General features: G+C 38.8%; 1 protein-coding gene across 1 annotated transcript; it reads left to right on the top strand.

Annotated features, from left to right (window-relative positions):
- Nucleotides 1-3,023: 3,023 nt before the first annotated feature.
- On the top strand, nucleotides 3,024-21,171 carry LOC144653835 (uncharacterized). Its single transcript, XM_078513939.1, has 17 exons — nucleotides 3,024-3,412; nucleotides 3,530-3,595; nucleotides 4,692-4,898; nucleotides 7,038-7,115; nucleotides 7,596-7,715; nucleotides 8,359-8,466; nucleotides 11,791-11,948; nucleotides 12,365-12,878; nucleotides 13,677-13,873; nucleotides 14,579-14,609; nucleotides 14,759-14,912; nucleotides 16,259-16,386; nucleotides 17,355-17,434; nucleotides 18,264-18,418; nucleotides 19,268-19,322; nucleotides 19,762-19,843; nucleotides 20,227-21,171. Exons 1-17 carry the CDS (start codon nucleotides 3,320-3,322, stop codon nucleotides 20,317-20,319), a joined length of 2,319 nt encoding a protein of 772 aa, XP_078370065.1. The 5' UTR covers nucleotides 3,024-3,319; the 3' UTR covers nucleotides 20,320-21,171.
- The last annotated feature ends 1,911 nt before the right edge of the window (nucleotides 21,172-23,082 follow it).

The following is a 23,082-nucleotide window of genomic DNA, read 5'->3' as shown; positions in this document are numbered from 1 at the left end:
ATTTTTTTGTTTTCCATGGTCAAATGTTCAGAAGTATCAGCTTAATTTTGTAAAAACACCTAAGAAATCGTGATATGGCTCTAAATAAATGAAATATTTCCTAATTCTTCCCTTCTCTTTGAACGTAAAAGATACCATGAATAAAAAAGGACTTTCTTTAAACGTCGATTCTGAACGGAGTTTTTAAACAACAAACGACGGCGTCACCAAGGACAAGGTCGAATGAAAACTCAATTTATAGTTGACCTACAAATCTCGCTAGAACTACTGTTTTCATTCAAATCTCCGTTCCGGTTGAAAAACTGAATATGGCAGACAGTGCACGATTCAAAATAATTACTAATGACGCAGAATTTGAACAAAACGCGTTGTTGTTTTGCTGAAGAAAATACTTGGCTTCACACTAGAGCTTAAAGTATAGTCTAAGTGCACTTGGAACCTACTTTAAGTGTGAAGGGGTAAAACGTACTAACTTAAACTTTTCTTGGTGACCATGGAAACTTTCGTAGTTCAAAGAAGCCGAAGTACGCCGCCAAGTATGGTCTACACCACACTTGAGAACGCACTTGACCAATAGGAAATGGAAGCCAACTGAAAGCGCGCGCGTGCAGCGTTGTACCGATTCTGAAAAACAACTTGCCAGCTGAAATCAGAAGAAATTCAAAATGGACGGCTGTAGTTCGGAGGAGCAAGAGTCTTTTATGTAAGTTAACAAAGAGAGAAAAGAAAAGTCGATGCATATGGTTAAACCTATAATAAACTTATAATCCTGTTTTAACTTTCTTTTTTTCAGAGACGGCTTTAACCATCGGTTTTCATTTCTACCACAAAATGCGGTTCTTCAAAACCAGCCACACGTGCAGCCACTATTTCAACCTGGCCACTTTTTATTCTTCTTCTTCTTTCTTCTTCTTCGCGCCGACAAAATAAATAGGAAATTACAAAAAAACTATTCTCTTTTGCAAAGGCCTCATGATTTCACAAGCGTGCAATCGTGTTTGTGATAATTATGCGTGACTGATTTTACCCCGCGAAAGATGATTGACAGCTTGTACCTCAAGTAATATACTTAGTCATCAAGTGTGAAGCCAGATTTTGTAAAATACGACTTAAGATTATTAAGTGAACTTGATTCAAGTGCTGACTTGAAACTAACTTAGCTTCTAGTGTGAAGCCAAGTAATGAATTGTACAAAAATTATAACACACGTGTGCACGTGCTAAGTCGCCAAAATGCTAATTACGCCTTTTGAATAGCGTAGACCTGTGTGCGTGTAGGGCTTCCCACAAGTTGCTCGAGATTTTCCAAAAAGTTGCCCGTAATTTCTCAAAAAGTTGCTCAAAAGTTGCTCCAAAAATCCAAAAAAGTTGCTTTTGATACTAAAAGTTGCTCGAAAGTTACTCCAAAAAAATCGAAAACGCTGCTTCTAATCACTAGAATTTCTCTAAATATATCCTAATTTCCCTTTGAGAGTAAGATTTCTAAGCCGTTTTATGCAATTTTACAGCAAAAGAAGTATCTAAATAACATATTAAGGGAAAAATTACTTTAATAACAAGGATTTCTGTAGCTGAAAAAAATCGTGAAGCTATCTATGACGTCATGTTTGCTGTCGAGTTTTGTAATGTTTTAAAGAAAAATGAGCCGAAAGTTGAAATGTCTTCAGATGTTCCTCGAAAGTCTTCGGCAAACTTCGTAAATCTTCGGAAACGTTCGTATTGCCTTTGAACAACACTCGGATAATCTTCGGTCTGAAAAATTGCTCAAAATGCAGCAAGTTGCTCGAGAGGAAAAAAGTTGCTCGAAGGGGAAAAAGTTGCTCGAAGGGGAAAAAGTTGCTGGAATCATGAAAAGTTGCCAAAAAGTTGCCGAGCAACTTGTGGAAAGCCCTATGTGCGTGTGGCCTTCAACGTCTTTATTAATATCACCGCCATTCAACGAGGAAAAAATTGTTTGCTTGAAAACATGCAACCTATCCTGAAAAGATGCGCTGTTAGCGAGAAGCCTTTCCAATATACAAAAGTCGCCAAACAAAAGTATGCGAAAGTTGCCAAACAATTTTTTTTTATGAACAGAACAATAGCTTGTTTGTGCGCTGTGTATTATGTAAATTTCTTAGCTGTCCTCGGCAAAACAACAACGGACACACGCACGCAGTCTTCACGGACGGAATCCTGGAAGGCTAACAACACTATTGATTTTAAAACAAACATAGCAGAATGCTCAAGAAAGAGACTAAAGGAAATCAAAACACCAGACGCAATTTTGTTAACTCTCTCTTTTGTTAACTGCAGGACGTTATTGTTACTTTTGTTGAATCAATAAACACCAGTAATACTGTAGTTCAACTTTTTCGATTTACTTCCGTTCTGGGAAATTTACTTCCGCTTGGAACTACGAGCATGCGCAATAAAAAACGGAAGACCAAGGTTCTTCCTGAAATCGACCTTAAATTGATCTGATCGATTCCAGTTTCCCAGAGTTCATCCCATACCGCTGACCGACTGGATGGACTCTGGGCTCGAGATTGTGGCGTTGGTTCCTTTATATATCGGTATGAATTTTCATCTCTTTTTTCCTCACATATTAATTGCCATTTTGAAAATAAAAAAGTGTTTAAAATGACTCTCATTATAAACTGATTGTAAGGGTTGATACTTCGGCAAAAGGGCAGAATTTATTGGCCAATACAGGAGCCCATAACATTGTTTAAGCAGAGCTAGTCTTCTTCAGGGGCCAAAACGAAAATAAATTTAATTTTGTCTTTTTGCCTTAGTGTTAGTCTTGCATACAATTTGGTTTTATTTTCAATTAGAGTGGCTTCTGCTACGAGCATTTCCTGAGCAAGAGATCTGGTAACAGCCAAGACAGGGTGGTTTATTTATTACCGTTGCGTTTTCGGGTCCTCGGCACGGGACAAAAAGTTCTCGCGGGATCACTCGCGGGATATTTCACGCAATGCAAATGGCTGTCGCTAGTTCCAGTCTTCACTCTTCCATTAGGATGACTCATTCACCGCAAAGCATCATGCTCACATAGTTACAGACGACGCATAGTACAGGGTGAATTTCCACCAAACTTCCTGAATGTTTAGTTTATTAACTGGCTCGTCTGTGGAATTACATGATAGGATTCTCCATAAAAGACGTGCTAATGTACCTGAAGCTTTGATAAGTCAACTACAACCGTCTTGCATCAAAATAACGGCGAGAAAGCTTGTCGTATCAGACAGATTATGAGGCACAAGTTAGCTTGATCGAATTTCTTTTAGATTATTGTAAGAAGACGTACACGTGAAATTATCGTTATCGAGTGGAAAATGCCTCTGGAATCTTTCACCATCGGCAAGGTTATTGGAAAAGGAAGCTACGGGGAGGTTAATCTGGTGAAACATCGAAAGGATAGAAAGCAGGTAAGCTTTAATTTGTAAAATTTCAGCCCTACAAATGGTATTCGATTTCTGCAGATTTCTGTGACTTATACAAGTTTTTCACACCGTTTTGTTGGTTTGTTTACTTGTTAATTATAGTATGTCATGAAAAGAGTCGATCTTTCTAAAGCTTCTTCAAAAGAAAGAAAAGCTGCAGAACAGGAGGTAAAGATAACCTATCTTATTTTATAGTTAGGATAAATGTATGCTATAAAACTGATTACCCGAATTGTGGCTTGTTTTGGCCGTCTGGCTCTGTCTCAGGGGCTAAGCTTGGAGTAAACCAGTCTGGGACAGTAAAAAGCCTTGCATATTTTTTTTTATAATTTAACTGTAAGTTATAAAATTTTACACAAACCTTTTTGTTTAATTCTTTGCCATGCTTCTTCAAATTTAACCCCAATTTACACAACATCCTCCCTTTGTAAATTTTCCCTTTTTGTCGAATCTCTTTCCTCTGCCATACATCTTCCTTGATATTCACGCACAAGAAGCAACAATTGTCCGCACATGTGTGGTAGAAATTTTGGCACGCTGAGGTAGTCAGTGTATGTTAAAATTCGGATGTGCCAGTCCCAAAACAAAATGTGTGTAAATCTATGGAACTATGATAAGGTCAGAAGACATATGGGGACATGCCCTGGGGACTTGATCCAGCAAGGATGTATACACAAGGGAAAAAAATGGAAAGTGTGAAGAAAGAGGTGATTGACCCCCCCTCCTTAAAAGTAACCTTGTGATAAATAATATAACCCCCCCCCCTCTCCCGCAAAACCTTTGGAAATTGTTGTAGTATATGTACAGAACATGTTACAACCCCAAATTCTCAGAGAGTTTACTTCACCATATAAACTACTGCCACTTCCATACCCTGCTAATCTAATCATACATTATTGGCCGTTTTTATACTAGAGACAAGTTACCCGTCTAGATGAGCTTCAGTAAAAATTTTGTTGCTCGTCTGGTTATATGCGTCTCTAGTATAAAGACAGGCACAAATTAAGACATGTTACACGCTTGGACGAGCTTCTTTTTGTTATCTGTCGTTCAAAATGCATTTTGAGTACCGGTAGCTCGTCTAGACGGGTAACTCGTCTTGTGCCCTTCTTTATACTAGAGACGCATAACCAGACGAGCAACAAAATTTTTACTGAAGCTTATCCAGAAGGGTAACTTGTCTCTAGTATAAAAATGGCCATTGTATATATAGAATGGGAAGGCCCAAAATAAGTTAACAATATGAGTTTGCGTCCTTTTGCAGGCCAAGTTATTATCACAGTTGCGTCATCCCAACATTGTGTCATATCGAGAGTCATTCCAAGATGAGAAAGGGTTTCTTTACATTGTAATGAACTTTTGTGAGGGAGGCGACTTATACTCAAAGCTTAAAGAATATTCCAAAGAAGGAAAAATTCTGGAAGAGACACAAGTTGTTGAGTGGTTTGTCCAAATAGCCATGGCATTACAGGTAAACAGTAAATTCAGTGAATTAAATGAAGAAAAAAAGTCTGCCTACTGTAGAAGCTTACAGTAGGAGATGAAGGCTGTAGGTGGCTTATCATTTCAGCACTTAATATTGGTTTTCATAACATTAGGCAACTGATGGCCTAATGGTTAGTGCACTGGACTCCAGGTCGAGCAGTCTGGGTTTAAGCACTGGCTGGGGTCACTACAAATGTTGTGTTCTTGTGCAAGACACTTTACTCTCACAGTGCCTCTCTTCACCCAGGTGTATAAATGACTGCCAGCGAATCTAATGCTGGAGGGGGGGGGGGGGTGAACCCTGCAATAGACTGTTATCCCATCCTTGGTGGAGTAGAAATACTCCTAGCCACTTCATGCTATGCAAACCGGGATAAGCTCCGGTCTGGTCAACAGGTCACTAGACTTGCATGCAGACTTTACATTTACCCCCTTCACTGAATCCTTTTTGGGCAAGAGCTAATGGCCGATTCCCTCTATAGCGCGCGCCTGCAGGGAATCACGGTAGTTGTATTCATCAAACTGTGCGAGAGACTCAGCAACGATGCACGTTGCTGAGTCTCGCGCACGGTTTGATGAATACATCTACCGTGATTCCCTGCAGGCGCGCGCTATAGAGGGAATCGGCCATTAGAAACTTGGTGGATCTCATAAGGTCACAAACCCAGATGGCAAGTACTGTTAAAATTAAGTTTCAATCCCTGAAACGGTACCGTAGAATTCCGGTTATAAGCCCTGGGCTTATACAACTTCGTAAGGGTTTTTGGATAGGCTTATAAGCGGAGGGGCTTATATTCGGGAGGGGTTATAAGCGGAAGGAAAAAAATGTTTCGAAACGAGCCTCGGGAGTGTTGATCGAAATACGTTTTTAAGTTAAAAACGCACAAAAAAACAAACATTTAGCCCTGTTCAGTACTGTCATCCGGTAGAGGGGGGCTTATATCCGGGGGGCTTATAACCGGATGCATTTTTTTGTTTCCAGGTTGATGGGCCTATAACCGGGGGGGGGCTTATAAGCGGGGGGGCTTATAACCGGAATTTTACGGTATTACTAGTTACTGCTCAGGATACACCAAATGCAAATATGGCGGACCACTCGGTCGGTGCCTGGGACAAGCTGCATGAAAGCGAGGCTAGTAAGGCTTTGGTGTTTTGTTTTGACAAATGAATGCTTTCCTACAAAAGTCTTGCTTATTCGTCGATCTGGTGTGTTTCTTTTTGCTGCACCTACGAGTTGCTGTGTTTCTGAATGCCACGAGAAGTGATAGAAGTGTTCACCGTTTGCCTCTAAGGGAAAAAGTGGATCAATGCAATTTGTTGAGACGAAAGAAAGGAGTTCACAATCGCCGTGGGAACTATTGAGGTTTGTTCGCTACATTTCAAGTTAGAAGATCTAAGAAGAGCTTATGTGGTGTCTGGTGGTGTTCTAGCACAAGTTGCATGGCCAGTTCCTTCCCCAAGGTAAAGAAAAGCTGCACTTCCAAGACATCCTCTGTCTCAAAAGAAGTTGTTCATGTCCGGCTTTGTCTGCGTCTGATCCACTCGCACAGAATCGCACAAAACAAATACTAACCACGTGAATGAAATTCAACTGCCCCATGGTTAAAGCTACAAATGTAGTGAAAGCATTGAGACAAATAAGAACGACTTGTAGCTAAATGTGATCGCTCGCACATTTCTTTCGGTGATCGTGAACTCCTTTCCTTCATCTGATTTCCCTTCAGAGGTGAAAGGGGAAACTGGCCTTCAAAAGCATTGTCAATACAAAACATCGAGGCCTAACTAGCCTCGCCTTCATGCAACTCGTCCCAGGCACCGGCTGAGTGGTCCGCCATATTTGCATTCGGTGTATAGGATGCCACATGTTGGCCATCATAGATAACCCCAGCATTTTTGTCCAGTTGCAAAGACAATTTACCAGGTAACCACATACCATATAATCCTGAGCAGAGAGACTGGGACAGGTTGCTCTAGGATAGTCAGATCATTCTAATGTTTCTTGCTATTTTATTGTGCTCTTTCTTTAGGGGAAAAAGGTTGTAAGGCTGTTGGTTAATAGGAGTGGAATCAAGGCTTATCTTACAGTAAATTCAATCTTTTTTAATGTCTTAAATATTCTTTGCAGTATATGCATGAAAGAAATGTTCTTCACAGGGATCTGAAGACCCAGAACATTTTTCTGACAAAAAGCAAGATCATTAAAGTAAGTTATGGTGATGCAGTCAAATCCCACACCTGGATAAGCTCGGATACTTATACCTACCAATTTTCTCAAAGATACTTCATGTACAAGAACTTTTGAAGGTCACCTGAAGATGTTATTTCAACCATTTTGTCCAAACATGTCATGCCTGAAGATGTCAACAAGATTTCACATCTTCCAGTCTGTGACCAGTTCCACAGTTTGTTTTGCGTTCCTGAGTGGGCAAGGTGCCAAAAATGATAATTTTGACACCAATAAACAAGATGTTTTTGGTTTGAATCTTCCCACCCTTTCAGAGACTGCGGTTTAGCTTTACTACTTTGAATTCATTATGACTTATCTCTTCTGTGACTGGTGTCACACAAGACCTCAAGTTTATCTTCATACTTTAAAACTGTTGGTTTTGATATCTCTTTCCCCTCACATCCTCTTCATTATAATTTATACATGTACATACCGGTATGTTTGTTGCCCTGTTAGGTTGGTGATCTTGGTATAGCAAGAGTCCTGGAAAGCTCCTCTGACATGGCTAACACTCTAATAGGGACACCATACTACATGTCTCCAGAGCTCTTTTCTAATAAACCTTACAACCATAAGGTATTATACATGTAATGGCAGTTGAAAGAGAAAAGAGAGATTTGTTTGAAGTGGTGTACTCTCGTTCTCTTTCCATTCTTTTACTACATGTACTGGTACATAAATTTGTTTTCATCATTCTATGTCAGATTTCTTTTATGTAATGTTTAATAAATGAGCAGCAGTGTTTTATCAAGTCTAAAACACGAACTGTGAATTCATTGAACGGCTTAAAAATCTTCTGATTTTGATCAACTCATTCTTGCACTAATATTTAGATTTGGGGTTATTTTGGCCTAGAAAATTGGACGTAAAGTTTAGCCGTGTCTTTATCAGATATAAAGACACTCATTAAACATTAATTTCTTTTGTATTTTCTTTATGAATTATTAATGAGTTTTTTAATTCTAATTTAGTAGTGCTCATATACAAGAACAACTACACTGCTGACTCTGTAATGTTAAACAAAACACTCATTGAACTACTGAAATGGACCTGACCTATAATATCATAAACTGATAAACAACGTTTCACTTGACCCTGAAGATGACTTCTGCTCAGGGTTTTTTTCATGAGTAGCGTCACCTGGACCATCACACCAGGAAAATCAATGTACAGTTCCATTTTTACTGTTTTTTTTTTATTCTCTTGCTTATATTTTCAGTCTGATGTGTGGGCTTTAGGTTGCTGTTTGTATGAGATGTGCACGCTGAGACATGCCTTCAATGCGAAGGATATGAGCTCTTTGGTTTACAAGATTCTTAAAGGAAAGGTACATGAGTATGGATATTCAGTGCATAAATATAACAATTATAATGTTTCAAACATGAAAAAATGCCTACAATAATTATTTATTATAAAATTTGAAACGATCTCTGACTTAAAAACTTTAAAAATACAAGCTTTCGGCTGTTTGAACTACAGCCTTCGACGGGTAAAATGTAAAAAGGTAAAATATGCAGTGTGTGAAGTTGCGAAATAAAAATGCTAATAACTAAGAATATTTTTTAAAAAGAATGCGAAATAAAAATGCTAATAACTAAGAATATTTGTTAAAAAGAATGTTGTACTGTCCAGGTAGAGGACAGGAATTGTTATCCGCATTGGGAGTTAGCTTCGAATGCCACGCTTCCAACGTTTTTCTTGTTCTAAAGCCGCCTTTGTCAATGACAGATGCATTATCAAAGTCAATCGTGTGATTGTTGGACCAGACGTGATTGGCAATTCTTGAACCTTTTGCCGCGGTTTTTACATTTCTCAGGTGTTCTTTTTTCCTGGTGTTGAAGGAAAAAAGAACACCTGAGAAATGTAAAAACCGCGGCAAAAGGTTCAAGAATTGCCAATCACGTCTGGTCCAACAATCACGCGATTGACTTTGATAATGCATCTGTCATTGACAAAGGCGGCTTTAGAACAAGAAAAACGTTGGAAGCGTGGCATTCGAAGCTAACTCCCAATGCGGATAACAATTCCTGTCCTCTACCTGGACAGTACAACATTCTTTTTAACAAATATTCTTAGTTATTAGCATTTTTATTTCGCATTCTTTTTAAAAAATATTCTTAGTTATTAGCATTTTTATTTCGCAACTTCACACACTGCATATTTTACCTTTTTACATTTTACCCGTCGAAGGCTGTAGTTCAAACAGCCGAAAACTTGTATTTTTAAAGTTTTTAAGTCAGAGATCGTTTCAAATTTTATAATATGTTGTATCCTGGCTGCGGTCCTTCAATATTTTCAAATAATTATTTATTGTTGTAAGTTGTTTTTCAATGGGACGCTGGCAACAGTGTTTAGAAACAAAGTTGCACATAACCCAAAACATAACATCACCTTCATTGGTGGAAATCTTTCACCCCTCTTCAAGGATTTTTTGCAAGGGTCCTTGAGGAATTTTTTGGAGAATTACAGTGAAAGTATATTCTCAAGGATCTTGACAGGGTAAAAAACTTCAAAATTCTAGCTCAAGATCTTCAAGGATATTCAAGGATATTGCCAAGGATCTTGAAATTATTTGCCTGAAACAGCTTTATCTGTAACAAGACCTTTAAGGAGACCTTTAAAGTGTATATGACACAAAATCTTTTATTCGCTTTTTTCTTCCGTTGATATGCTTAGATAAAGGATTCATACCGGTAGTTAAAATTTGTCCAAAAATTTTTCCCGTCATTTTTTGCCTCCGAAATGTCGCGCGCTCAGCCATCCGCACCCCGCAATGACAAAAGGTAGACGTCTACTTGTTTGATGAATTTTCAAGATGGCTGAGAGTGTGACATTTCGGAGGCAAAAAATGACGGAAAAAAATTTTTTTGGACAAATTTTAACTATCAATCCTTTATCTAAGCATATCAACGAAAGAAAAAAGCCAATAAAAGATTTTGTGTCATATACACTTTAAGGATCCATTAAATGCTTTAGAACTTTAGATAGGTGTATGTACTGTAGGTGTAGGGGAGATGTAGGTGTCCCCAATTAGTGGTTGTCAGTGCTATTAAAGTTGAATTCCAGTCTGTACTGCGCATTATTATATGACTAGCTCTGTGAGCGGTCAAGATGAAACGAATCCCATGCTCTGATTGGCTACCCGAGCGGTCAAGATGGAGCCATCTTGACCGCTCGGGATCGCCCGCTGTGTTCCCGCAAGCAAAAAAAACTTTTCAGTTCCGTCGACGCTACTACAAAAAGCTTTTCCGTCATAAACTTAAGCTATGAAACCATTTAACGAAACAAAGCAAATATTTTCTGCCTGTTTCTAGTGAAAGAGAGTCCAATTAAAAAGAAATAGGTCTTGAAGCGAACGAGTACAAGCGTAAATTAAACAGCAAATGTTAACGAGTTTCGTGAATTTTATTTGCCACAACAACCAGCTATTAGCTTAAATACAAAAATTAAAACGCAAAGCGACTTAAACACATGATATTGGTTTTGTTCGGCGGAAAAGGGAGAGAAGTCAGTGACATACCTGAAGAATAAACAATTCGGCAAACTTGTCGTTTGTGTAAATCTTGATTGAAATCTTGATGGAAAAAGCGGTCGGCACGGCGAACCATTCATGCACTGTAACCTTTTAAAACATCCTCTCACCGAAGCCTCTAACGCTCACGTCGAAAAAGGTCGTGTCGAACATTTAAATCAATGATGTAGGAAAGTTCAAGCTCTTCCCGTGAATTTATAAGTCCCAAACGCTTTCAACAATCACAATTTCAATATTCAGCTCGTGTCACCGTGTCGGCAGGTTTGCACCACTAAAGCGCCAGAAGCGAGCAAATACTCTGCAAAACGTCCAATTATCAAAAGCTGGCGGCCAGATAGAATGGACATTCTTGTTTTAAGGCTTCAAACTCAACGTCGATTTGCAATTTTAGTATCCTTTTGAGGGTTAAAAAGAGGTGAATTTCGCTGTTGTCGCGTTGTTTTACTTCGTCTCGATTCATTCAAGAATTTGACAGTCAGTCATTAAACTTTTAAACCAATGAAATGATTTTAGCGTGCGCCATTGAATGTGCATGCAACTGGCTTCCTTTTCAGTACTCGAAAAAGTCATATAATAAATCCTTTATTGACCAAGCTTGTTAGGTCAAGATGGCAGGATATTGGCCAAGTTCTTTTTTTGCGTGTTTATGGACCTCGACTTCGTCTTGGTCCATAAACACGCAAAAAAGAACTTGGCCAATATCCTGCCATCTTGACCTCACGATTGGCCAATAACCCATATATCTCGGCTGCAATGTTTATGTGAGCCTCACACGAAGGGAATGTTTACAAGCAAAACTAAAAATTCCTCGACAAACTTACCTTTTTCTTCATTATTAACGCCAGAACCTTGACGCTATTTCAAACCGACGTTTCAGCTCATCGGAAATTCTTGAACGAAACAAACTGTAATGGCGGACTAAAAAACGTCATGTATGCTGTCACCGAAGTGTAACGTTTCAACGAATTCAAAACAAAAACGTAAACAAACCCCGAGTCTGCGCAGTACGGACTGGAAATCAGCTTTAATAAAGTTAATTATAATTATTATTATTATTATTATTATTATTATTATTATTATTAATGTATTTGTGTAATTTATTTTGTAACTGACTTACAGATTCCACCTCTGCCAACACATTACACCAGTGATCTTTGTGGAATTGTGCAAAGTATGTTGGAACTGGAGCCTGAGAAGAGGCCCAGTGCTGCACGACTTCTGCGTCATAACTACATCAAGAAACAGATTTCTCTGTTTCTTGAGGGCACGAAAAACAGGTGAGCTTGATTAAGGTATGACTGGTCAGGGGAGTTGCTTTCAGGGGTATTCTTACAATAAAGACCCTTGAAAGTGCATTGACTGTCCTCTATTTTTCCGTGAAATCGTTGAGGTCGATCGCTGAGTCCGATGAGCCACCATCATGGTTCTTGAACACGAGCAAAAACTGGGGGAGAGTGCAAAAACCCAGGGGTAGGGTTGTGGGGTGTTTATAGCGGGGAATTTTGCACTCTTTCCAGATTTCGCTTGCATTCATAAACCTAGATGGCAGCCCGTCGGACTCAACGATTGACCTCTACGATTTCACAGAAAAATTGGGGACTGTGAACATTCTAGAAAGTGCAATTTGGTAGCCCTAAATTTTGGCATTTTGTTACCGAGATACTGATACTTCTTTTGTTTTTAAACTCTTCAGGCAAAAGCAAAAAAGTTCATCAAAGGGAGAGAGAGTTTCAAGTGCTAAATCAAAGTCTTCAGAATCACGAACGTCCAAGTCAGATTCAGGCTATTCAGGTTCAGGACTAGAGTCTTCCATTGCTACAGTTTCAGCCGTGGATTGTATTTTAGAAGAAGAAAAGCCACCAAAAAAACCATCAAAGCCTTCATCGAGGAATGAACAAGGAAGATCTTCTGTAGATTCCACAAGTTCGTCGAGTGGATCTTCTGAAAAAGGAAAAATTGAGGTGAATGTTAAGAAAACTGAGGAGAAAAAAGCAGTGGACTTAAAACAAAGAGAACTGATTAAGAGACAATTGGCTGAAAGGAAAAAGTCAGCTGGTAGTGAAAAAAGTGGCAATAAACAGGCCGCAAAGCAGAGAGGTGTAGAAGATAACTATTCTGTCAGGAGATCAGCCGAGGATGTGAAAAAAGCTGCGGCTAGTGAGGAAAAGAGACCTAGCTCTGGCAAGTCAAAGACACCCAAGGCAGAGGTAAGAGTCTACCTTTTGTGTTTTTCAACAATTTTCAAGGAGTTTTGGATAGTAGATGAATTTTATTTTATTTTACAGTGTGATAAATGCAACCAAGGCCACCTAAGCAAATTCTTTGCCAGTTTACCAGTAGCATGTTTAGTGTTCAAATGATAAAAATTGTCACACTTTTATTTCTTCTATGATGTGCAGCTTGCTTAGATTGGAGGTCAATTTGTTGGGTGGCTTGGCCTGTCCAGGGTGGGGAGAACAAACTATTTTTTTTAGTATAAAATTGATAATATCAACATAAATTTTTTTTGAGTTTTAAAACTTTTGCTGTATTTTTGTGGGGAAGTTGTTTTCTTTATAACTGGCTGAGTCGTGGCAGTGGTCATTAACTTTTTGCGCATTTTTATCCAAGATAGAATGATCTTTACTCAAGTGTACAATGTATCATTTTGGTTTTGCAATTCCTTGTTCAATAGTGAGTGGTAAAAAAAAAATAAAACTTGCGCCCCTTTCTTAACCAATCAGGAGAAAAACCAAAACCAATTGTGACTAAATTGCTTCCAACATGTGTTTTGCTTTGAGGTTTGATTGGTTCATTTGATTGGGCAGGGTGTTTTACAAACAGTACTTTCGTGTTGGTTTTACGACACTCAGAATCAAATAAATTATCACTTTAAATATGTTTTGTTGTGTCATAATTAACTTAAGTTAATTGTGTCCAGAACATTCATGAAATATTGTAATCTTATTTTTTACAAATACCTACATGTACAGTAAGTACATTGCTTTCTTTCTTTTTAACACCAGTATAATCAACTTCAACGACCTTTACCACAGCCTCCTAAGGGAGGGCTCCCAGGGGGTGATTTGCCTGCATCCAGAAGCCCCAGAGCGAGGCGAAGGTACAAGGTCACGTCCAGTTCACATGCGGCGAGGTCACATCATGCCGAGGAGGAAGAAGAGGAGGAGGAGGAGGATGTGAGTGCTGCAGATTCTGAAACCAGGTATGTAAAAAATTATTGTAGCCTACCAGCTGGCTCAAATTTGGGGCGTCACTCACGAGCAGAGACATTCTCATCCCCAGAGGCGCTTGTTCTTCCTAGCTGGCTGGACCTGTGTATGCATGAGAAACAATTAGCTCTGGGGACACATGATTTGATTGGCTACATTTTAACCAAGCAAGGTTTCAAATCAAGCCAATTAAATCAACCATTTCAAACTCCAGTAAAACAAAGGGATTTTAAAACGGCTGTTTGTCCCCAGAGTAGACACAGTAGTATTAAAAGCCAGAAGCTTGTGGGGCTGTGTATTCCCGATCTAATTGAAATTTGAAGTGTTGTTTTTGAGGAGGGAGAAAAACCCTTGGAGCAAGGACGAGAACCAACAACAAACTCAACTCATGTACATGTTTGACGCCAGGTATGGGATTTGAACCCAGGCCACATTGGTGGCAGGCGAGAGCTCTTATCACCGCACCATCCCGCTCTCCAAAATGATATAACAAATCTCTCCAAACTAAGAAATAATTTGTCCACAGACTTTGGGTTCTGAGAATTTAGCAGTAGATCAAGACAGTGTCCTCTAGTTGATGATTTTCTTAATATTCTCATAACCTACCTGTTTGGAGATGTATTGATATTGTAAAAGAGAAAATTTATGTTGATCCTTTTAAAAGATTATCCCAAATTCTTTCATTTTCTGTTCTCTAGTTGCAAGTCTGTCAGTGAAAACACGCCTGTGGTAAGTATGACGTCACTCCAAACTTCTTGAATTTTTTGAAAAAAATAAAAGTTTCTAGATAGTCTAGGAGACACCCGTACGCTGGCTAGTCTTGAAAGTATAATTTTGAGTCTTCAAATCTTTAAGATGTGTGGTGATTTGTTTTACAGAGTGGTTTATCAGCCCGGGAAAGAAGACGGCTCAAACAACGACAAAAGGGCGACAAAAATGCCGTTCCCACTCCTCCCTCTGTGGCTGTACTCCCCTCCCCTAGTGAAGTGATTGCTGCCAAGGTCAAGAGATCGCAGGAGAGCTACCAAGGAGGTAAGTCAGCCATTTAGTATTTCTTTGTGAGGAATTACCTGCCTAGGGGGAGGGGGACACTCTTTATATTTTTGTGGGGGTGTGCCACCCATTGGGACTTTGAAACCCTTACCCTATACCAGACCATGTCCAGCCGATTTTGCAACCCTATACTAGATTAGACACCAATAATCCCTACCCTATTCCAGAAATGCGTCTGCTCTCGCAGGCTATATCACTATCAGTGTTATTTTTAATGGAAAACCGTCTGTTAACATCATTGCCACAATGATTTTATTTACGTTTAGGAAAGCCTCTTTCTCTTCTGAGTTTCTATTCCTATTCTGAAATTTATTCGTCATACCACAGATCAGTTTTCTGGCAAATGATACCTTATTTATAGACATAGGTGTACGGGCACCTTCGGACCTGGGGGGGCGGAGACCTTGTTGCCCGAAAAAAAAAATGCATGGGCTGAAAGCTGAATAAAGAAGCATGCGAAATGGACAACAGAACGTGCGTTAATACTTGTGTACAAACCTTGCCTGCTTGTTTAAAGGAAACGGTAGTTCTTTAATTAATCTCGTGGCGTTGTCCGAAGATGTCAATGCACTGAATCCTTTTTCTTCGGAAATATTTTATTTATTCACTTTAGTTCAGCAAAAATACAAGTATTTTTGGGAGGCAATTTACATTGTTTTTAGTTCCCCACTTGAAAGTTATTTAAATTGTGTGAAACATTCAGGAATGAATGGGTTGAAACATTTTGTTAAAATTTTTGAGCTCATCTTGAGTCAAAAGCATTAGCTTCATTATATTTGTAACCGTATCGCAGCTTTGTTTCAAGGTCTTAAACTGGGTCCACCGCGCGCAAACGTTCAAGCTATGGAATAGCTGATTGCAGCTGAATCATGCAGAATTTGCGAGAAAAATTGAATATGATCATAGCAATTTGCGAGAGGAAACGAAATGAGAAATTTGGATTTTTTGAACCACAAAGTTCGGTATATTTCCAATACTTTTTCTGTTGACATAATTCGTTTTGATTGTAATGTTGAGATTTGTCTGCTTTAATATTTTCTATTTTTTCTCTGGCTTGTTGCCCGAATTCTTAGTGTTTTGCCCGAAAAATTTTGGCACTGGGGGGGCTGCAGCCCCCCTCGCCCCCCCCCCCCTCGTACGCCTATGATTATAGACCAAAGCTCTCCGTTTTCTATGCCCTATCCCAGTCTAAACTTATTGAAAACCATACCCTTCACAGCACTTCAAAGCGGCACATACCTATATAGCTCAAACGTGGGAGCGCCCCCCCCTCCCCCCGTTCCCAGGATTACATGCCCTTTCCTAATCGTTCTGTGCTTGTTTAGCCACCCCTAGACAGGGATCAGCGGTTGGTGATCCCAGACGTCAGCTGGGCTCTGAGGGATTTGATACCCCGGATGGTGCGCGGCTCATTGTTCGGCAAGAATCAAGTGCTTCCCTCACTTCTAACGCGGTAGGTTTTCACGCTGGATTTAAAGTTACACAAACAAAATTTGACGAGAATTGACGGATAGATTTCAGTTATCATCAGCTATCATCAGTGCAAAGTCAATCGGGCTTAGTAGACATCAAACAATACTGCAACTGCTGATAATACTACGTGAAAAAGTAGACTTTGTGAGACACCAACAAATAGGGCCAGATGGCAGCCGTGGACAGCTGTTTCGTCCTTATTGGGACTCATCAGCACGGTGTAGCGAACTAAATGACGCTGTCGCAGTGATCTTGGCATCCAAAGAGCCAACGCAAATAAATTGCCAAAAAATCCGTACCCTTTATCAAGGTTCGTACTTGGAACACACTTGTCCACCGATTCACGGGCTGCTACATCGCGTGTTTCGGGGAACAAGAAGAACAAAGTGTCACGATGATGTCTCACAAAGCGAAATAACTTAAATGTGGATGGGCACAGCCATTCCAAACATTTAAGCGCATGGACACAACCATGCTTAATGAAAGCACAGCATATCGGATCTGAAAAGACCTACGGTCCAAAAATACGTAAAAGTAAAACGTTCAAACATCATCTGCTGCCGTAAAACGAGCGTTAGTTCTCTTTGACAATCGTAAAAAATGTGACCAGGTTTAAATTCGAAGAGAGTGCATGTGAGACGGCCGTCGAGCAAGAGCGAGAGTTTAAAATGGCGAATGCCGTTTTCGTTTCGTCCCGGCTTGAGAATTTTTCCTGTATTTTGATGGCCCACTAGGTCCGCAGCTACTTTATTGCTACATTGCTTGCTGGTTGCGTTTTTCTAGTTTAAAGTTTTATTTTACTGCAAAAAAAAAAAAGAAATAAATAAATAAAATTGATGAAAAAAAATAAAGGTATCAAAGAAAAGATTCTTTTCATTTGGACCTTGATAATTTCTAGACGCAAAATCCCAAACCACTGGTTGATGTGTTTACTCCTTCGTTACGCAGGAGTCAGTTGAACAGGACAGCGATGAAGATTCAGAATTGGAAGAGATCAGTTTAGATGAACCGTCAGCACAAGTTCAAAGGTGGGTGACAGCAGTTGCTGCAAGTGCGTGGCCAGCTTCTGGCACACATGCGTCTGTGGCCAGCGGCAGTCTGTGTTATGGCGCCACAATGGAGCACGCGAGTTACTGAAAACACGGCTCTGGAAGAAATAAGAAAAAAATCCGGCAGTTTTTCTCAAATTTCCACGAGATAAACTTCAAAATATTCATGTAACAGAGGTGATGCTATTACCGTCGAACCTCTCCGTACGGACACCTCATTATAACGGACAGTTCAGGTTGTATAAGTCTGCCTCTTACTACAGACAGCTTCATATACGACACTCTTCCCTGTCCCTTGGGTGCCTGATGAAAGAGGTTCGACTGTAGTTTAGTTATAAGTACAGTGTTGAACTTACTATTGCTGTAAAGCAGAAATGGAAGTAAGCTTAACTGAATACAAATCGGGCATATGTCTCTTATGGTAAAACTGCTCTTTGTCTTCTTTATCAGAAGAGGTAGAATAGGTATGGTGTAGCAGAAATGGAACGGTTTGGTGCAATGAGCAAAATGAGCGATTAAAATTTTCTGAACTCTCGTTAAAACTAATTCAAAGTTCTTTTGCCTTGGGAGAGTGGACAGCAGAATTTTGGTGACATGCAGCCTTTTCCCGAAAATTATAGGAAATAAAAAGGATAATTTAATTTTAAAAAAAACCTGAAACATAAAATTTGCAAGATTGCGGTGGTGTGACGGCAAGGATTTGCAGACCAGTTTTTTTGATGGGAATAACATGCAACGAACTTTGTCACTATAAAAAGTCATAAAAACTGAGCGTTTTTTGCTAAAATATGCCCCTTTATCATTGTAGAAAACCTCGCAGACAGAGTGACGTCACGTCGCTGATCTCTGCACTGGACACTACATTAAAAATGTCTGATGTCAGCGTTGATAGAGAATCCCCGGATGTGGAAACTGCAGCAGAAAAACACGACGAGGCAGAACCTCTTGACGTGCCTTATTATGGTGAAGAATAAATTTGTGCTTTTCAGGGTCCTCTCCAGTGCAGAATATTTTATTTTGTTATCCAACTCCGCTTAGTGGAGCACAAATAACGTGCTAAATGAATACAAATACCTCACGTTATTATTCAACAAATGCGCGCGCTGCTCATATCTGGTCAAAATGTTGACGTTATCTGTCATCGGTACATAAAAGATATCCTGCGATATACGTTGGTTGCGAAGATTCGTCCGAAGTCTTTTCAAGCGCTGCATAATTTTAGTTTTTCTATCTGCAAAATGTGTTTCATTGACAATTTGTTGAATAATAAAACAATTATTCTGCTCAATCTTGCGAAATATCGTCTGATTTTATTTTAGTATCAGGCGATATTCCGCGCGATTTCGCAGGATAATTATTAGATATCTGTACTCCGCAGACCGGTTTAATAGGTTCCATGTAGTCCGCGCGTAAGATAAAAAAAGGTGGAAAGCAATGATTTTGGTGTAAGAAAAATAAAGCGATAGATAATAATTTATATTATACCATAGCTAAGAAGATTCTCACGGGTCAGCAAGAACAGCCGGGAAGCTCAAGTATTGCAGATCTTTGGGTGTTTGTAAAACAAACAATTAACAACTCCACTCGCGCTTGTTGGATATGAGATAGTTGCAGCCATCGAGGCGCTACTATAACTATCCTATATCCAACGTGCCCTCATGAAAAAAATGTTAAATAGCAGGGAGGGTTGTAGCACCGTCTAAAAAAGTAAAAAAAAAAAAATGCAACGTCTAAAAGAGATGATACACGGACTCCAACGTGCATAGCACTCGATGCATTATGTACAGTTATTGACAATCACTTGTGTTTCAGGTGGATCGCCTACAACATCCGGAAGATTGCGAGACAGAATAGAGCGATTAAGAAGGTATGAGCTTGCCTGTGTACTATGCACACATCATTCTCGGAGGGCCAAATCTACTAGATGATTCGATTCAGCAAAATATTTGTATTATACAGTTTAACAGGAATTCTTGCGCGTATGTTCAAGTCTTTTGCAACTAGCAGCCGCCATTTTTGTTAGTAATAACCCTTTTATCAGTCTTGTGGACCCATAACTTGTTCCTAACTTGCACGTTGCGGGAAACGGGCGAAGTGGAGGGGTGCATCCGGGCGACTGAGAAAAGAAGAGAGGGGGTTGGAACTAGGAATGCCCGCTCTTCCCAGCCTCCTCTCCTTCTTTCGTTCTTGCGCGTTTATTTCGCGCGTTTCCTACAATCTGTGAACCTTGAAGCTGAAGTAAACCGAGCAGGATAGTGGACCAATCAAACTGTAAAATTAAGCGTTTATTTTTGTTCTCTTGACAGGGAATGTACACGAGGTATCGGTGAAGATATGTTGAAAAAAGCCTACAATATTATCGAGAACAAACAGGAGGACTTGGTTGAGGTATGTCATGTCATGACAGGTTGTGTGAAGTTTGCGGGATAAGCTTTGCGTGACAGAAAGAATTTAGCTATTGTCACGCAAAACGTCACGACTTTCAGGATTTCTGTCACGATATTTATGTAAATTTTTTTGATGCAGAAATTTATTTTCAAATTTAAGGAAACCTCAGAACTATATTATGTAAACCTGAGAATAATGTTATGATTATAATAGTTTTCTAAGGCAGAAATAAAAGAACTGAAGAAATAATCATAAACCAAAAAGAAGCATTTATTCTTAAGATCGATTACGAGCCACAAACTTTAGAAAATCATCTCTAGAGTAAAAATAAAAAATAAAAATTCTTATTAGTCTGAATAACATTCGTATTTTTCTATCCGCAGGACGCTCTTGTTCGTCTCATGGGAAGAGAGAACTTTGAGCGATATGGTGGACCGATTTGGCAGCTCAAGTTTATTGAAGATTTTAAAAAGTAGACTAAGCTTAGTTGTTAGGTCCTAAAAACATATTAACTCGTGTAAATATTGTACAATAGAACCTTGATATCGCGGAATTCCCGCTACCTCGATCACAAAATCATTTCCCTTGGATTTGTTTGCATTTTTTCAGTTATTTGCTGTCCGTAAAAATAAACCCGCTAAATCTCGAACTCGGTTATATCGAATTCCCCGCTCTTTCGAACAGCTTGCAGTTTTTCTTTTCCTAATTTAACCTTCGCTATTTGCGATAGTTAATACAGCCGCACTGTACTAGAGACTGCGTGAACTTCGTTTTTATTACATTTTATTTTTGAACTCTGTGATTTTACAGTTTATGTAGTCCTTTTCCTTTTCTTTTCGTTAAGAAGCGAAGTCTGAATAGTCTTTTTCTTTCTCCAGTAAAAATACAAAAACATTAAACAAGACAGCCAGCTGTTAACTTTGTGATGAAAAGTTTATTTTTATTAATACCGTACAAAGAGATTGGGAATTTCATAATACGGCTTGGTATTTTTACTAGTCATATTTTACTTTTTATAGTTTCATGCAAAAAATAAATAAAAAATAAACAAAGAAAAGAAAGAAAGATACTGATCAGTAAAAGTACCAAGCCGTATTATACAAAGTTCTACTCCTTACATCATTCTCTCCAAAATCTATGCTTTGTACAGTTTTTGTCCGTAGCGTAGGGAGGCTATCAGTGAGTGTACTATGCTTTCATATATGTTCTGGTTTTGGTGCGTATGTGCACTTTAAAATACTATTTTACATATTAATTATACAACTAAATGGTTACTTTTGATTTGATGAAAGCAAAAGAAATAATAAATAAATAAGTTATTTCACAGACCTCAGTTTATGTGATAGCCGAGGTAGGCGTGTTTGTTGTGAGTGACAGTTGCACATACCAGTACCGGGTTGTTTGCTGGAATATTTATTAAGCTCCCTACCCCACTCCCCCCGCGCTTCTCCCTTCCTCCCCCTTCTTAAAAGACACCTTGTAAATGTTCACCACCCCCAGGGGTTTAGCTTTTAATGAGCCCGTCCTAAGATGGAAGATCATTACACGTAGAAACAAAAAAAGATGGCAACTTAACGCTTTTAAATCTTTCATCCACGACAATTATTTTTTATTGTTACTATTTTGTAAAAAGATTACTACACAGCACTGGAACACTAAAAAATCCACAATATGTTTTGTTATGCATGCCCGGAATGATTCAGAAGACTAGAGAAGAGTCCAGCTCGACCTGTACGCTGATGAACCTTGGAGTAAAATAAATATAAACTCAATCGGAATCAGGTTGCCTTAAATACTGAAAAAACACATTTGTTTGCGGTAACTCCACTTGCCTTTATCATTTAAGGTTTTTGTTCTTGTCTTTAATACGCATTTGGTGACAAAACAAAAGACCATCCGTTAGTTGTGGGATAAATTATAAAGGCAGGACTGAAATGTGCCATCAGCTGACCAGCTGTTTTGCTGAACATTGAAGGTCTAAATAAAAGCTGTCAAAAATGGATTTAACAAAAACTCTAGAATGCTATAAGCTTGTATTCAAATCCGCTGTTTAGGTAAACTTGAGAATGAAGAAGTTAAAGGCCAAGTAATACGTACAACATTTTTTCAACTTGTCTCGCAACACATTTATTTCGTCAAAAAGTTTGATGATTTTCATTTGCCGTTATTTTTCTTGTTATGTTGTGAACGTTTAAAATCTGCATGCCGAAGATATATCAAAGAATGAATTCCTTGAATTTAATGATTGGTTATAAATAGCGTGGTAATTACTTAAAACACTAAACGATTTGGAAGCAAATTTCATATACTGGCTGTACTGTTACATACACAACAACTGAAATTTTATCAACCATTGGCAATTAAATTTCTTAATCTTCACAGACCCACCGAGCAGTAAATTATGCAGTGCTTCCTCTTTTTCTCTATGTTATTGTCTATTTAAATTGTTTTCACTGAATTTACTTTGTATCATTTTTTACTGATGTTTTAACCGTGGTTAAATAAAGTTTTATTCTATTCTATTCTATAACTTGTATTTGGGTTCTTTTCAACAGAAAGGCCACTTAAGCCCTTTAAAATGACGTCACGCTTGTTGTCTTTTATAACGGACACCTTAGTGACGTAATATGAAAGGACACCCTTAGGTCCGGTCCTTTTTCTGTTTTTTTTTTTTTTAATTTAATTTTTTTTTAAATTTTATTTATTTATTTATTTATCTAGGGGCAACCGCACAAACAAGATAGTGACAATCATTTTTTTGTGATTTTCGTGGTCGGTAATAACATTTAACATTATTTCACTGTTATTGACTCTCCGAGATCATCCGTTTACATGTAGTTAGAAAATACCATGAACGCCACATCCATGAAAGAGGAAAAAGAGGGCGGTACTATTTATTCGGGGAGTGTCACGGAGACAATACGGAGCGGGATATCCTCTTTGAGACGTGTGCCCGTGTAAATGTCAAATTTTGAAAGAAACATCTTCAAACTGATAATGGATACGGAGTGTCCGAAACATGTCACTCTTTGAAATTTAGAAGTGTGTTTATTTTTTCAAATGTTTAATTTCGCTCATACTTTTATGAAATTTCGCTAATATTTAGTTTAATATTAGTCTTTAACTTTTTAAACATGCACGATAGTGGCCCTACACCACTTATATATCAAACAACGTAGCTCTTAGCTTCCTAGTCAGCAAAGGATTCAAATTGTGTACAATTTTTGCTGTACGCACAC

Source organism: Oculina patagonica, chromosome 5 (genome assembly GCF_052425735.1).
Source record: "Oculina patagonica isolate OP01 chromosome 5, crgOcupat, whole genome shotgun sequence".
Lineage (NCBI taxonomy): Eukaryota > Metazoa > Cnidaria > Anthozoa > Scleractinia > Oculinidae > Oculina > Oculina patagonica.
The sequence above is the reverse complement of the archived record's forward strand: the minus strand, read 5'-3'. Positions and strand labels throughout refer to the sequence as shown.

Bases quoted from the DNA above. Each gene is read 5' to 3' on its own strand.
- LOC144653835 (XM_078513939.1), top strand. From the start codon at position 3,320: ATGCCTCTGGAATCTTTCACCATCGGCAAGGTTATTGGAAAAGGAAGC. The intron at 11,949-12,364 runs GTGAGCTTGATT...TAAACTCTTCAG, and splicing joins CTTGAGGGCACGAAAAACAG to GCAAAAGCAAAAAAGTTCAT. The intron at 19,323-19,761 runs GTATGAGCTTGC...TTCTCTTGACAG, and splicing joins AGAATAGAGCGATTAAGAAG to GGAATGTACACGAGGTATCG.